The sequence below is a fragment of the Conger conger genome, chromosome 2, assembly GCF_963514075.1.
Source record: "Conger conger chromosome 2, fConCon1.1, whole genome shotgun sequence".
NCBI classification, from domain to species: domain Eukaryota; kingdom Metazoa; phylum Chordata; class Actinopteri; order Anguilliformes; family Congridae; genus Conger; species Conger conger.
In genome coordinates this window covers 50,894,494-50,908,980 of record NC_083761.1, presented here as the reverse complement: position 1 = coordinate 50,908,980, position 14,487 = coordinate 50,894,494, and the positions used below count along the sequence as shown (strand labels likewise).

Below are 14,487 nucleotides of genomic sequence, written 5' to 3'. Positions count from 1 at the left end.
AGGCCAGCCAAGAGGGAATTGCAGTAGTCCAGGCGGAATAGAACCATCGCTTGGACCAGGAGCTGGGTCGAGTAGGGGGTGAGAAAGGGGCGGATTCTGCGTATGTTGTATAGGAAGAACCTGCAAGACCGGGTCACCGCCGCAATGTTATCGGAAAGTCTGCTGTCCATCACCACGCCGAGGTTCCTTGCACTGGGTGACGGCGTGAGTGTGGTATCCCCGAGGGAAATGGAGAGATCCAGATGAGGAGAGGTATTAGCAGGGATGAATATCATTTCAGTCTTGCCTGGGTTGAGCTTTAGATGGTGGTTGTCCATCCAGCTCTGGATGTCCCTCAGGCAAGCAGAGATACGGGCTGAAACCTGCGTATCAGACGGCGGGAACGAGACGAAGAGTTGGGTATCGTCCGCGTAGCAGTGGTAGGATAGCCCATGTGCAGTGATCACAGGGCCAAGGGAGCGAGTGTAAAGAGAAAAAAGAAGCGGGCCTAGGACTGAGCCCTGGGGAACTCCTGTGGCGAGGGGCCGAGGTGTCGATACCGAACCAGCCCAGGCAACCTGGATGGAGCGACCAGAGAGGTAGGACTCGATCCAGTCCAGGGCTGTGCCACAGATGTGCCCGTTGCTGACAGGGCAGACAGGAGGATGGAGTGATCCACAATGTCGAAGGCAGCAGAGAGATCTAGAAGAATGAGGACAGGAGAGGGAGGCTGCTCGTGCGGCATGGAGCGACTCACTGACGGAGAGGAGCGCAGTCTCTGTCGAGTGGCCCGATCTAAAGCCAGACTGATGGGGGTCTAGCAGGTTGTTGTTAGAAAAGAAAGAAGAAAGTTGAGTAGAAGCGGCTCGTTCTGTAGTTTTAGAAAGGAAAGGAAGAAGAGATACCGGGCGGTAGTTCTGGACGATGGAGGGATCCAGAGTAGGCTTTTTTAGCAGCGGAGTGATGTGGGCCCTCTTGGAGGATGCCGGAAAACAGCCGGAAGACAGGGAGTTGACAAGGGAGGTGACAAATGGGAGAATGTCAGGTGTGATAGTTTGGAGAAGAGAAGAGGGGTTTAATTTATTTAAACACCCATATCACCCCTGGGAAAAATAAATTGCCCCCTTAACTGCACCACCCTTAGCTGCAATAACTGCAATTTACTTTAATTTGATATCAGTTTTTCACATCGCAGTGGAGGAATTTTAGCCCACTCTTTCATTAAAATTGCTGGGTTTTCCAGCATGAATTGCTGGTTTCAGGTCTTGCCACAGCATATCGATTGGGTTCAAGTCAGAACTTTGACTATGTTACTCCAAAACTTTAATTTTGTTTCTTTTCAGCCATTCAGGTGTGGACTTTCTTTGTCATGCTTCATAACCCTATTATGCTTCAGATTCAGTTTGTGGACAGAATAATTTTCTGGTACAGAGCAGAATTCATGGTTCCTTTGATAATGGCAGCAAAGCACCATCACACTACCACCGCCACATTTGACTGTTATATTACTGTAAAAAGCTGTATTTGCTTCATGCTAGATATAATGGGGCTTGTGTCATCGAAAATATTCCAATATTGACTCATCTGTACTTAGTCCATTGTCCCAAAATGCTTTGGGATCATCCAGGTACTTTTTTGCAATTATGAGTGTCACGTTATGTAGTTTATTCATGTCACAGTTGCAAACTTATGTCACAAATTATGTTTGTTTCATGTTATGTGGTTCTGTTAATTGTTTAGCGTACACTTTTTTGTGTCTTTCTGCAAACCTTGCGTTCCTGCTTTCTCTCCCTTTCTGTCACTCACACTTCCCTAATTGTTTCAGTTTCCCTTGTCTTCTTACTAATCTACTAACTTTGAATCAGGATTGGGTAGTACTAACATTCTAACCATGTGTTCATGTTTACCTTACGTTTCTTGTGCATGTCATTTACTAATTTACTAACGCGAGGGCAGGATAGGTTTATTACTAACAATGACCAATTATCTCGTTAACTTGTCAATCCTCCACACCTGATTTCCATTCTCATGCTGCTCTCAAGCTAATTGTCTGCACCTGTCTACACCTGGATATAAGCTCAGTTTCATGTCATGTCTTTGCGAAATTGTTGCCTCCTGTTTGTCAATGCATGGTTTAGCAGTTTTTTCAAGCCATTGTCTACCTGTTATGATCCACGCCTGTTTATTGACCAAAGATTATTGACTTCTGTTTTGTTGACCCTTGCCTGCCTGTACCACGACTTTGCCTGCTATCTTTGTGCTTTTGCCCCGTGGAGCGGACTTCGGTATTGACCATCATCGACCCTGAGCCTGCCTACCGTCCACCTGTACTTCTGCCCCGCTGACAGCTTTCCTGGTTACTGGACTTTTTGCATGGTGTACTGATTACGAGACTGCCTTCTCCCTCGGTACTGTTCTTTGGTTTTGGCTGGATTTTACATGTATGAACTTTGCTTGTTTTTTGACTACGCTCACTGGACGTTCCCTGAATAAAGGGACTTTATTACATCCCTTTTGTCTGAGCCGTGCATTTTGGGTCCAACCCCTCACGCACCCGTCTCAGTGAGATGAGCATCTCTTGGTGGTTTTTTAAAGCTAAATGTAGCAAACATTCACTCTATATAATTTATTGATTTATTTGGGACCGTAATCAACATGTTCTTAATTATAGCAGAATTAGCAGCTGTTTTGATTCTGTAGTACGATAGTGATATCACAATAATAAAAACAGAAGTAAGCATAGTAATAGAATAAATATGTACACTCACTGAGCACTTTATTTGACTTATTTTTTAGAATTTTACTGCTGTAGCCTATCCACTTAGAATTACGATACATTGTGTGTTCCGAGATGCTCTTCTACATACCACTGTTGTAATGTGTGGTTATTTGCATTACTGTTACCTCCCCTTCAGCTTTGACTAGTTCAGCCATTTTCCTCTGACGTCTCTCATTAACAAGGCGTTTCTGTCTACAGAACTGCTGCTCATGGGAAGATTTGTTTTTGGCACCATTCTTTGCAAATTCTAGAGACAAAAGTGTGAAAATCCCAACAGATCAGCAGTTTCTGAGATACTGAAACCACCCTGTCTGCCATTAATTGAACATTACCATTAACTGAACATTAACTGATGCTCCTAACCTGTATATGTATCATTGTATGCATTGTACTGCTGCCACACAATTGGCTGATGACAAAGAAAATCCCTCAGAAAAATTACTCTTCTTACATAATAAAAAATGTTAATGCATATTATCATAGCACCCGCTTGGCTGAGGGGAAGGGCCAAAAACGTAATTTAAAAAATATTGTTAAGCCAGAAAAAATGTGACAACTTGTGTTACGGATGTGACACAAAAAATATTTTCGGGACACTATACACTTTCTAAAAATGTGAATTTTAAAGTCTAATGCAGAAAGTTTCCATCCATCCATTATCTTAACCCGCTTATCCTGAACAGGGTCGCGGGGGGGCTGGAGCTGAAATACACATTGCTTGACAATCTACTTCCAATCAAATTTTATCATAGCACATTTGTTGTCATCTGATGTTTGTAGGTTCTGAATGTGTTTTTAATTTTTAAGCATTTTCCTGTTGTTCATCTACATTTATGATTTCAAAATGGGCACAATCGACTGTTTTGGACAATGTGTCATGAATATTTAATTTAAATAAGTTTTATGCACTAAAATATGTGTGCACCGTATTAAGAAATTTGTACATTTTATCCCTCTGTTAAAAGTATGTATGGCTAATGAGTAAGGCAGTGCGAAGTATGTCTAAGCATATTTGCATGCTGTGCTTTTCAGAGTTTGCTCTCAAGTATGTCGGGTGGGGGGGCAGGTTATATGTTTTTGAATATTTGGCATTTGGCAGGGGGGAGAATGGAATAAATTAAGACAGCAGGAAAAGAGCTAAAATCCGGAGACCAGTTGGCAATTTTATTTTTTGTTTGATATGTGATTATTCACCCCATAGTTAATCAGTACATCTCTGGTGCTTTTAAAGGTAGAAGCTGCTGTACATAAGATTGAAATATCATAATGAAAAATGGTTGAGTGAGTACAAACTGCAGACCACATCCAAGTTTAAGGAAGAAAAACACATTTTCGTTCCACATTCCTCCAAATGGACCAAGTCACATGCAGTTTCCTGAAATATGTGGTTTCTTTATGCTGTGTCAACAATATACCACATGAAAATGTATTATATACAGGACTTCCAAAGCAATTATTCTTACATATATTTTTAAATATTCCCGGAAAAAATATATTAGTGCCTATACACCTTTGAGACACTAATTATCCACTAATGAAGCAAGCATAAGGACGTCACAATTTAGAGATTTGATTTTTTGTTTTTCTTCCAAAAAGTCTTCTTTTCCAGCTTTCTGTGGATTTGTTCTTACTTCCAGCGACCCCCAACTTTGCCCTTGCCATGGCTCTTCTTACTATAGGGAGAGAAGAGGGATGAGAGAAAGAAAGGCAACACATGCCCTAATAACACACAGTAAACAATATTACTCTCAAAAGCATGCAAAATGTCTTCTTTTCATTTGTATCCATGCAGATACACAGTATGTGCAAAAGCAGATGCATAAAAGCATATTATGCCAGGCTGGATATAATAAATAACATTATTTAAAAATGTGTTTCCAAAGTTTCCCTTTGTCTAATATTACATTTAGTCTAAAGATCTGAAAACATTCAGTGTGTCAGATATGCAGTAATAGAGGAAATCGGGAAGGGGCAAATACTATATACAGCTGTGTATAACATCAATCTTGAAACAGAGCCTTTTGTATACAGTAACACCTAATACATTAGCCTCAGTTTGTTAACATGCTATAAACTGTATATACCCAATGCATGGTAAACATTTTCTATGTCATACATGATTTGTCCACTGCATGAAATGTGTTGATTTTAAATAATTATTTCTTACAATTTCTGGGCATGGGAAATTCTGTTCAAGAGAATAGTGATCTGCAACCAGAGTAAAAACAAGCATGTCACAGAAACTGAAATTATTTGTAATGTAAAGAAACTGGACTCATTGGTTACTCCAGAGACTCCAATTTAATACTTGGCATTACAGCCATAACAATGTATTTCATAAAACAGAATTCATAATTCACAGCCTATTTCTCTCACCTCATATTTCTGTCTTCTCATCTGTTCCATGAGGTCAAATTTCTCCGACTCCAGTTTATAGATCCGTTCCCACATCTCCTTTGCCCGCTCCCTGGGGCAAAGATTGGTTTGGCAATACTCCCTCACGACTACACTGCAGCTCCCTAATACCCCCCCCCCCACTTTTGTTTCATTTTAAAAAATGATCTTTTGTACCTCCCACATCACCTTTATCCACCTATTCCCAGCTGATTTCACTAATTAACACACCTTCAACCTGGGAGAAGGGAATCAATTCTGCTTTCAGTGAAATCAGCTTGTGTAGTGATAGATTGAAATGAAAACCTGCATACTCTCTGCCCTCCATGGCACATGATCTACCCCTGCTGTAGAGTAACACTTACTGTGACACTGACTTCATTGTACCACATGTACAAACATGTACAAACATTGGTCCATGTGTATATATGAGGCCGCTGGACGAATAAGTGACGTTTTTGGTTGTTGTGTGTGCGTTTTGAGAGCATGATTGTGGAGAAAAGTCAGTCATACAAGGGAGTTAGTGTAATCTTGTTGGGTGCAATAAAGGAAGCAAATGCCTAAGGAGTTTTTGCAGCAGAAACCTGCCTGGTTTTAGTTGGGTGTTATATCATTAGCAGCTTCAGCTATGGAATCGAAAAGTTATAGGCTAGTGGTTTGGTTCTTCTATGTCTCCCTATGTCTCTCGGAGACAGAAGCAGAAAAAAGTAGCACAGTGAAAAGAATAGCAATTTTAGCCTGATTCATGTCATCTGTGAAGTTCTAGAATGCATAGAAGTTGAGGTCCTCCCATGCTTGTTTTGTCACCGCATGTGTTGTAAAATAAGGAACTGTTAAAAGAATGGTATTGTGAAATAGTTTATACAAATAGAACTGTTGCTGATTGCACAATATCACAACTTGCCCCAAAGTCATTGAGACAACTTGCCTCAAATTGTCATGTGTGCTAATTAGTCACACAAAATAGGAATGAACAGTGTGACAACTTACCCTGCTAAATTGGAGAGTGAAAGAATGTAAGTTATGGTGGTTCAGAGTATGGCCTCACCTGAGTCCATCCTCTCTCATGTGTTCAATACCCAGTGGTTTGCGTCTCTCTGCCAGGGTTTTCTTTTTGATGTCCCTCGCTGTCTGTGTCTTTCCTTTCCTCAGCTCTGCCTGAGAGGGCAAGGTTTGGACACTAAATACACACCGATCAACTGTTGCAGGCCAACTGATTCAACATTTAGAGGTACATACACTGCACGCACGCTAACTGCACAGTTTCTACAGATGTATCATCCGAAAGGTACCAATGTAAGAACATTCTTACACTTCAATTGCTTTAATTGTGTATTTTGCATATTATAATATCTTTAAAGCTGTGCTTATTGTCAGCATTATTCTGCTGTTGAGGCAGAATCTAACCTTAGCCAGAAAGCCTCCAAAGTGAGCCATGTTTGAGAGCACTTTCTTTTTTTTAGCTTCATCATCTGCCCTTTTCTTTGCCTCCTCTTCTTCTTTCCTCTGCCGCTCTTCCTGAGACATGGGAACAATAACACAGTATGCAACTTTGCAATAAAATGCAAATATAATGTTATAAGTTTGATGATAGAAATCAAATAACAAGTGTCTTCTTACAGCAATTTTTGCCTGTCTGTCTCTGTCCTTTTCAGCTCGAACTCGTTGTTGTTCCGCTCTCGCTGACCTCCGGTTCTCCTAAATTACAGTGCATAATCGACAGGACACCAGGACTTTCATTCTTACTACTCTATAATATGCAGTGTTTGCATATTATTGCATAATCAGACAGTAATGACTTACAATTCTGTCCTTCAGTCCAGTCAGCTCCGTCTCATCCTTCTTCCGTTGATCAAAGTGGACTTCAATCAGTGTCTGCAGCTCCAGCAAGTCCTTTTCCATCCTCTTCCTGTGAATGTCCTGAGAGAAAAGGGTTGGGTCAACATTCCTGAAACTTATCAGTCTATCACCGTGTACTTAAATATAAGAAGAAAAGAAGAAGAAAAATAGTAATATTCATATAAACAGTAATAATAATAATTATTATTATTATTATACATACGGCACCTGTAACCTGTGTCTTACAGAAAAGTGATAAAAAATATAAATAGACAATAAAATTAAATATGGCAGGACAGTGTACTTATACACAACTATATAGTAATTTAAAACAAGTAATTTCCCCACAACAATAGCTTCAGACATATACATGTGGTAATATGATAATTGCATGCACACATTAAAATTCACTGCATCCACACTTTCATGAGTAATGTGTTCCGAATTAATGTAGGCATCAACAGATTCAAATTGATAACAAAAGTATACTCACATCAAAATCCACTCTCTCCCCTTCAGGGATTTTAGGAACAGAGAGCTGGGAGACCATGGACCTTTGAATGAATGAGAGAGTGAGATAGAGAGAGAGTGTGTGGGAGAAAGAATAGATTTTAAAAAATAAACTTTAATCAATTCACATGATTCTCAATAAATAATCAAAAGTGCGAAGGAGTATTGTAGAGAACGAATCACGAATAGAAATACAAATACAATAAAATAAGCACACGTTATAAATAACTCAAATGTGAAGTGTTAACAATATTTAAAAAAACAATGCCAAAGATCAAACAATCGTCTAATACAGAACAAATCACATCAGAATAACACCATTGATTTAAAAATTCACTTAGGTTATTCATAGCTTTACACAATTTTTTATCAACCCAGACCCTAGCCCTCATCTAAGCAACAAGCAAAGACCCTACCAGTTTTCTATTTTATTTCTTCTACTTTTATATATTCATAGTTTTGCCTCCCCTTCTATGAAGTTGAGTAGTTGCCACTAAGATGCGTCGGATTTCTTGCACCTGGCTCAAAAGATAAAAGCAGTTTTTGGCCATTTCTCATGAAAACTATTAAACAATAATTCTAAAACCTTAAATAAAGCTACAAGACTTTGCACTCTGCATAACAATGAAATATACAGTCAGTGAGCACTTTATTATGTATTTATTAGACTTATTTATTAAGTAAGCTGAAGCCTATCCACTTTCAGGTTTCATGCATTGTGTGTTCAGAGAAGCTCTTCTGCATACCACTGTGTAATGCGTGGTAATTTATGTTACTGCCACCTTCCTGTCTGCTTCGACCAGTCTGGCCCTTCTCCTCTGATCTCTTTCATTAACAATGCATTTTGGACTACAGAACTGCTGCTCACTGGATGCTTTAGTTTTTTGCACCATTCTCTGCAAACTGTAGAGTCTGTTGTGTGTTTATTAAAATCCAAGGAGATCAGCAGTTCCTGAGATGCTCAAACCACCCTGTCTGGCACCAACAATCATTCGCTTCAATCACATTTTGTCTCCATGCTGACATTTGGTCTGAAAAACAGCTAAACATCTTGACCACATCTGCATGCTTTTATGTACTTAGTTGCTGCCAGGGGTAGCCCATAGCATAGCTGGTTGGCCTGGGGCACAAAATTCCCACTGCAAGAAAAAGTTTTTTGTTTTTTTCTCATGATGACAATAGAGCAGTGTCGCAAGCGGAATATGCCACTAGCATAAGTGTATTAATCATGGTTACGGTAGCAATATTATCAACAAAAACAGCCTTTTAATTACAATAACAATTACAATAATAAACATACGCGCCCCATGAACTGTCAATCACAAGTTGACAACATGATGGAATGAACACTGCCAGTTATCACATGATATAATGCGCTATCCTCCCTGACTGTAGGTGTCTCGGTCTGCCTTTGAGTTGTAGCTGCAAAATGAGTCAAAAAAGTACCAAATTATCGGGCCCATAAGGTTTTCCTCCCCATATCTGTGTGTAGAGAAAGCAAAAACTCAATGTTGTATTAATGTAATGACCACCTGACACCTAATTTGACTTAATAGCCTGATTTTATTATCAGAATTATTTAAAATATTGTAAAACAGTCAACAGTGTTTAAATACAGAACTAAATTAGAACCAACAGACTATCCACTGGAGCACACTACATAATCACACAAAGCACACTATATTTACAACAAACTAAATTCACATAAAGAACACTGTTTACACAATATCACACAAAGCATATGTTATTCAGACTATATCACACAAACCACAACATATTCACAATGGTTTTTGTTTGTGATTTCCTTTCTGAAGTGGAAAATATTGGGGTTTCATATGTCTGAGATCCTACCATGAATGGTGAGAACATAACAGGCCAGAAAGACCTCCCAGGCATGTGGCTCAGGTAACTGGTTGGTTACTCATCATAGATTATGGACTCTTGATGTCCATTTGGCTGCCCTGGTTTAGGTCACAAACAAACACACCCACACACAAACAATGTTTTCATACTTGTCAGACCTATACATAGCCATTTTCTGAAGACAGAAAAAATCAATAGTTATAGTCTGCTTGTTTACCTACACTGTCAGGACGCGGTGCAGCAATGCACTCCTTTCTGCTGTCTGGTCTGTCACAACATCACTGTCCAGGCCCATCAAGATTTTCATCTCCGTTGTCATCAGGCCTCCAGATGATCCTGAGACATGGTGCTTTGCAGTCTAATCTTGATGAACATTGTCGAAAAGCTCCTCTCACGAGCCACTTGAGTAAGGAGAAATTTGTATACCAGACCAAGGACACTGTATCGGTTTATAATGTGAAAACAACAGATTGCGCAGTTTTTGCAGGAAGCACGGGTTTTGATCCCTGGTTCCTCATAATGTGGTTCTCTATCTTCATCAGGTTCCTCATCTCTGAGATCATGGCCTTGTAAAGGTGGCATCTTCACTGTTCTGCCAGGCTTCCTAATTCAGCTTGAAGTGTCTCAGCTGTGGCTCTCTCACCAAACTTGATTAAATACCTGCTGAGACTTTCCAAGGCTGTTTTCTGGATGTCCTTCTCCCTTGTGTCAGAAAAGTACCTTGGATCCAGGTATGCAAAATCTGTGCAGACTGTTTCATAAAAATCTTTTAAAAAATAAAAAAAGATTTCAAATGGGCCCTGGTCCTTATCTTTGTTGTGCAGGAAGCAGTTGAAATTGTACTTCCCTCTAGGGTCTTTCAGCGCACTTATCCCTGTTTATGGGTATGAGAGTCTGCCAAATGCCATTAATGTAATGTAATGTAATTTGATTCAAACCTGCCATTCTGTCCAGAATTACATTGTGGACTTTTACCTTGTACTCAGAGACAGGGTCTGATGGGCTTTCATCCAATTCTAATTCAACTGCCATAGCTTTCTTCTTTCTCATTTTTTTGGCAGGCCGCCCTGGACGTTAACCTCAGAGTCAGTGTGGCTCTGCAGCTTCTCATTTGCCCACACTACAAACCGGTCTGCTGCCTTCTGAACACCTCAGTTGTTGGCACACTTCCTTAGGCTTTCTTGAGTCCCCTTAACCAGCAGTTGAACTGAGAGAATGTCCATGCCCTTTGTTTGGAAGTGTTTGGAAAGGGGTGTGACCAAATATCCTGAGAAACACCAGGGCAGTGGGGATGGTCCCATATTTCAGAAGTGACTCTCTGGACGCTTTAGGTTTGACTCGAGCAGTGCTTTATAATGTGACAATCAGGTCAACATATAACCGACTCTGTGGACTGCCAAATTCACCGAACACGTTCCTGAGGGCATCATCTTTGGCCATCGCGTTTCCCATATTGGAGATAGTTGCTGATGGCGTGGGTATCAGACACTCAGAACAGGGGATCCAGATGCGAGATGCAAAAAATCTTTTTTACCAGGTAGCAGGTCAGCGAGGTTCAAAAGCCAGCAATCAGGTACAGCAGGGATAATGCAGTTCGTAAACGATAATCCAGGCAATGGGTCAGATTTCTGGCAAACAGATATGTCAAAGATAATCCAAAGAATAGTAGCAGTCACAGGTGAAGGGTTGAAAACCAACGGGCTAATCAAACAAAAACACAATCCAGAAACAAAAGTCAAAAAACAGAAACAGGTCGAAATACTACGGTCACAATCAGACAGAAGGAATAAGCTAAACTTGGCGGTCGGGGGCGAAACAGGTCGCGACAGGTATTAATCAGAAAACACTAGAGAGTATGGATTAAACACATAACAATCTGGCGACGAGACATACAAACTGAGGCGTTTAAATAAGACCGGTAACGAGAGGGAATGGCAATCAGGTGTGGGGAAAAACAATCAGGAAGTGAAACCGGTGAAACAAATGAATGAAGTGACAGGGAGACTACGGTGTGCACGGAGGTAACAAAATACGGAAATGCTAAAAACGGAATACAATGCATACAAAAAACACGAAACCTAACAGTGGGTCTTTACAAAATATGTCCCAGGGGATCATCCGCTTGTATGATTCCCATATGAACACTATAATGTCATTCAACACAGTGTTGCACTTGCATGATGGCCTGTGTAGAGTCTGCCAACACCAGATTAAGGATGTGTACATAACACCAGATGCGCACCTGATTTAACTTCTCTGATAACAGTGAGGAAAAGCCCTGGTATTTGCCCTGCATGTTTTCGACTCCATCAGCAGCATTGGCAATACATTTAGTCATGTCTATTTTGATATCTTCCAGAACCAGTGCCAGTAACTTCACAAATGCCTTCCCTGTTGTTTTATCACAGTCAACGACAGAAACAAGCTTCTCAAGGACAGCAGTGACATACCTGAGTATTACCTTGTGAGTTCAATAATGAAGTTAAATAATTCAGCCTCATCGAGCCAAACAAAATGCAATTAGCAAAATGCGATCCCCGGTGTAGCCAGAATAAGATCCCCACAGCTGTCGGGCCCTTGAGCAAGGCCCTTAGCCCTGCATTGCTTCAGGGGAGGATTGTCTCTCCTGCTTAGTCTAAATAAACTGTAAGTGGTTTTGGATAAAAGCATCAGCCAAATGACAAGTAATGTAATGTAAATAACCACTATCTGCACTGTGTGCCCCTGATAATACTGCTTCTTCAGTTGTCATACACTTGATGTCATATACAAAATATGTCTTCTACACTTCTGGTTTCTATATCTTCAATTAGCATAGGAATTGTGATGAATTTCTATAGCCATACTGTTGTTTCTGCTACACCATACTGGAGACTTGAGACTTGACTTGGACTCTAGCCAGAGACTTGAGACTTGACTTGGACTCTAGCTCAGAAACAAATTACGGGCTTGCAAGTGAGCACTTCAAGAAGATACAAGAAAGGAGAAAGGTTCAGGCATATGCAGTGGTCTTTTTTTAGGGCCGGAGCTGCAGTCTTTCAATTATAACTTTTACATAGCTCCGATTACTGAATGCACATTCATTTACCCGATATGTAAATTACGCAATTTATCATCTAAAATTTTTTTGTTAATGCTTGCTAAACAATTTCATGCATTTGGTATATTTCCTGAGAAATTTGGTTGATAATGGCTAGTTAAAACGACTTAACACAAAGCTCACTTCTTGTTAATTCTAGCGTAGTCTATATTATTTTGGTGAACGGAGTTACGTTTCTCTGTTGTAACATTTCAACAAGAAGCGGCAGATTAAAAAAAAAATTTTTTTAATCCCAATTGAAATAGTTAAAAATACAGACCAAAAAACTGCAAAGATGAAACCTGGTTTGAAAGCAGAACTATGGTGCTTTCAGAACATTTTTTTTTCAAACTGCAAAATGTCTCCTGGACAATGCAACAAAGTTGGTGGTGGATGAGTTCAGCATTTAAATGTACCCTATGTAGTTCAGAATTTATCCATCTTTAAGATTTTCAGTGACTGATACGGGAAGGCAAGGTAAATGATAACCGCTGGCTTTTTCACCCTCCAGTGGTGACATGGAAGTACTCAACATTCGTTCACTGTAGAGGGAGCCATTTAAACAGCGAGGCAGAGTGGATACGGTGATTTCCAAGGCTAAATCCTCATGACATTGCAAAAACCTTCAAGTTAACCAACTACTATAATAAAAGGACTTATTAAGGATTACACAAAATGACAAACAAAAGAATGCCCTGCAATGATCAGTCTCGACTATTTACATATATCATGCACTATGAATCAAGCCTACTTGTATCTTGGCCGATCCTCTTCAGGAAAGTTCCAGGAGCCAAAAAAGACAGATGAAAGATGTTACCACAAGTTTGAAAAAATATTGTTTCAATGTAACTATTGCAACACTACTAAGCAAGGTCAACAACATTGTTCGTTTTTCCTGCATATTCATTCAAAGTTAGCTATATTAGTATTGGCATAATGCCATTAATCAGGCTCTCCTGACCTTCACCACAGAATCTTTTTTGTTTATCACTTCAAGAACCAAAACCCATGATACTGGTTAAATAATGGTTACTAATTTGAGTCACCTGGTCTTTGCATTAAAAATATCCTTGTCCCATATTCCTCAGATCTTTTCCTCTTTAGTGTATCAGACATTTCTCATTCCTCATTTCCACACCCCACAAATCTACCTCTCTGAAGCACTGGAATTGTTCAGGTGGCACTATACTTAGTCCTACTGTAGTTTAATGGATTCTAACAGATTGATTTTTATATGTACCCTGTTAATGAAGCTATATATTGAAGCTAGACATTAAATATGTAATATGATTGTCATCGGTTCTGTGTGACAATCAATCAATGTTCTCTCTTTTGCTTGATGGATGAAAGAGAACTCCTTACCTTCTTCATATGTCACCTGGTCTGGTGTGAGGATGCAAGGGAAAGATGAAGTGAATGAAAGATGAATAAATAGAGGGAGTGGGGGAAGTGGATGGAAGGAAGGACAGGTAATGATCATTCCAACAGCAATCTATTTGAAAAATGGAGAGGAATTGGTTGATTCATGATTTGGGCCATGTTTACAAATGGTTGTTTGCAACTGAGACAAAGGCATGAACACTCACCTCATACTACTTCTCACAACACAACACAAGTTTGAATGCTTATTCAGTATACAGCAACTGTACATGATTTAATGGGAATCAACCTATGGTAGCTGTCTAATCCTCTTAAATGTATATTTTTTCAGGATGCCAGTGCCTTGATAATTGATGCAATGGAAATTTATTTTGCATGGACATTCACAATTTATCCATAAAATTTGGGGGAACACTTCCTTTCCACAATCTGAATGGTAGCCACCTTTACCATTTTTAAATACATTGTCATTCCCCATTTCAAATGACCAATTGCCACCTACACCCATATCAGGAGCACTGCAGGTAAAAAAAAGTACACTTTGTTGATGCAGAATCTCATGCATGGCAATTTTACACAGCCAAGGTCACGCAAACAGTGCTGCTGTAAGTATTAGGAAAGTGGTGCTATTTCTATTATTTTGACACTGTATTCCAGCCCATTT

General features: G+C 39.8%; 1 protein-coding gene across 5 annotated transcripts; it reads right to left on the bottom strand.

Annotated features, from left to right (window-relative positions):
- Positions 1-3,896: 3,896 nt before the first annotated feature.
- LOC133121474 (troponin T, slow skeletal muscle-like) lies at positions 3,897-13,908 on the bottom strand. 5 transcript variants are annotated; one of them, XM_061230654.1, is made up of 10 exons: positions 13,806-13,908; positions 13,195-13,213; positions 7,485-7,545; positions 6,956-7,072; positions 6,773-6,850; positions 6,560-6,670; positions 6,201-6,310; positions 5,135-5,225; positions 4,926-4,966; positions 3,897-4,431 (listed from the first exon to the last, which is right to left on the bottom strand). In XM_061230654.1, exons 3-10 carry the CDS (start codon positions 7,539-7,541, stop codon positions 4,386-4,388), a joined length of 651 nt encoding a protein of 216 aa, XP_061086638.1. In that variant the 5' UTR covers positions 7,542-7,545; positions 13,195-13,213; positions 13,806-13,908; the 3' UTR covers positions 3,897-4,385. The 5 variants fall into 5 exon arrangements, with proteins under 5 accessions (XP_061086638.1, XP_061086634.1, XP_061086636.1 ...); XM_061230650.1 differs by lacking the exons at positions 13,195-13,213; positions 13,806-13,908 and adding exons at positions 9,353-9,462; positions 9,582-9,813; XM_061230652.1 differs by lacking the exons at positions 13,195-13,213; positions 13,806-13,908 and adding exons at positions 9,353-9,462; positions 9,586-9,813.
- Between the last annotated feature and the right edge of the window lie 579 nt (positions 13,909-14,487).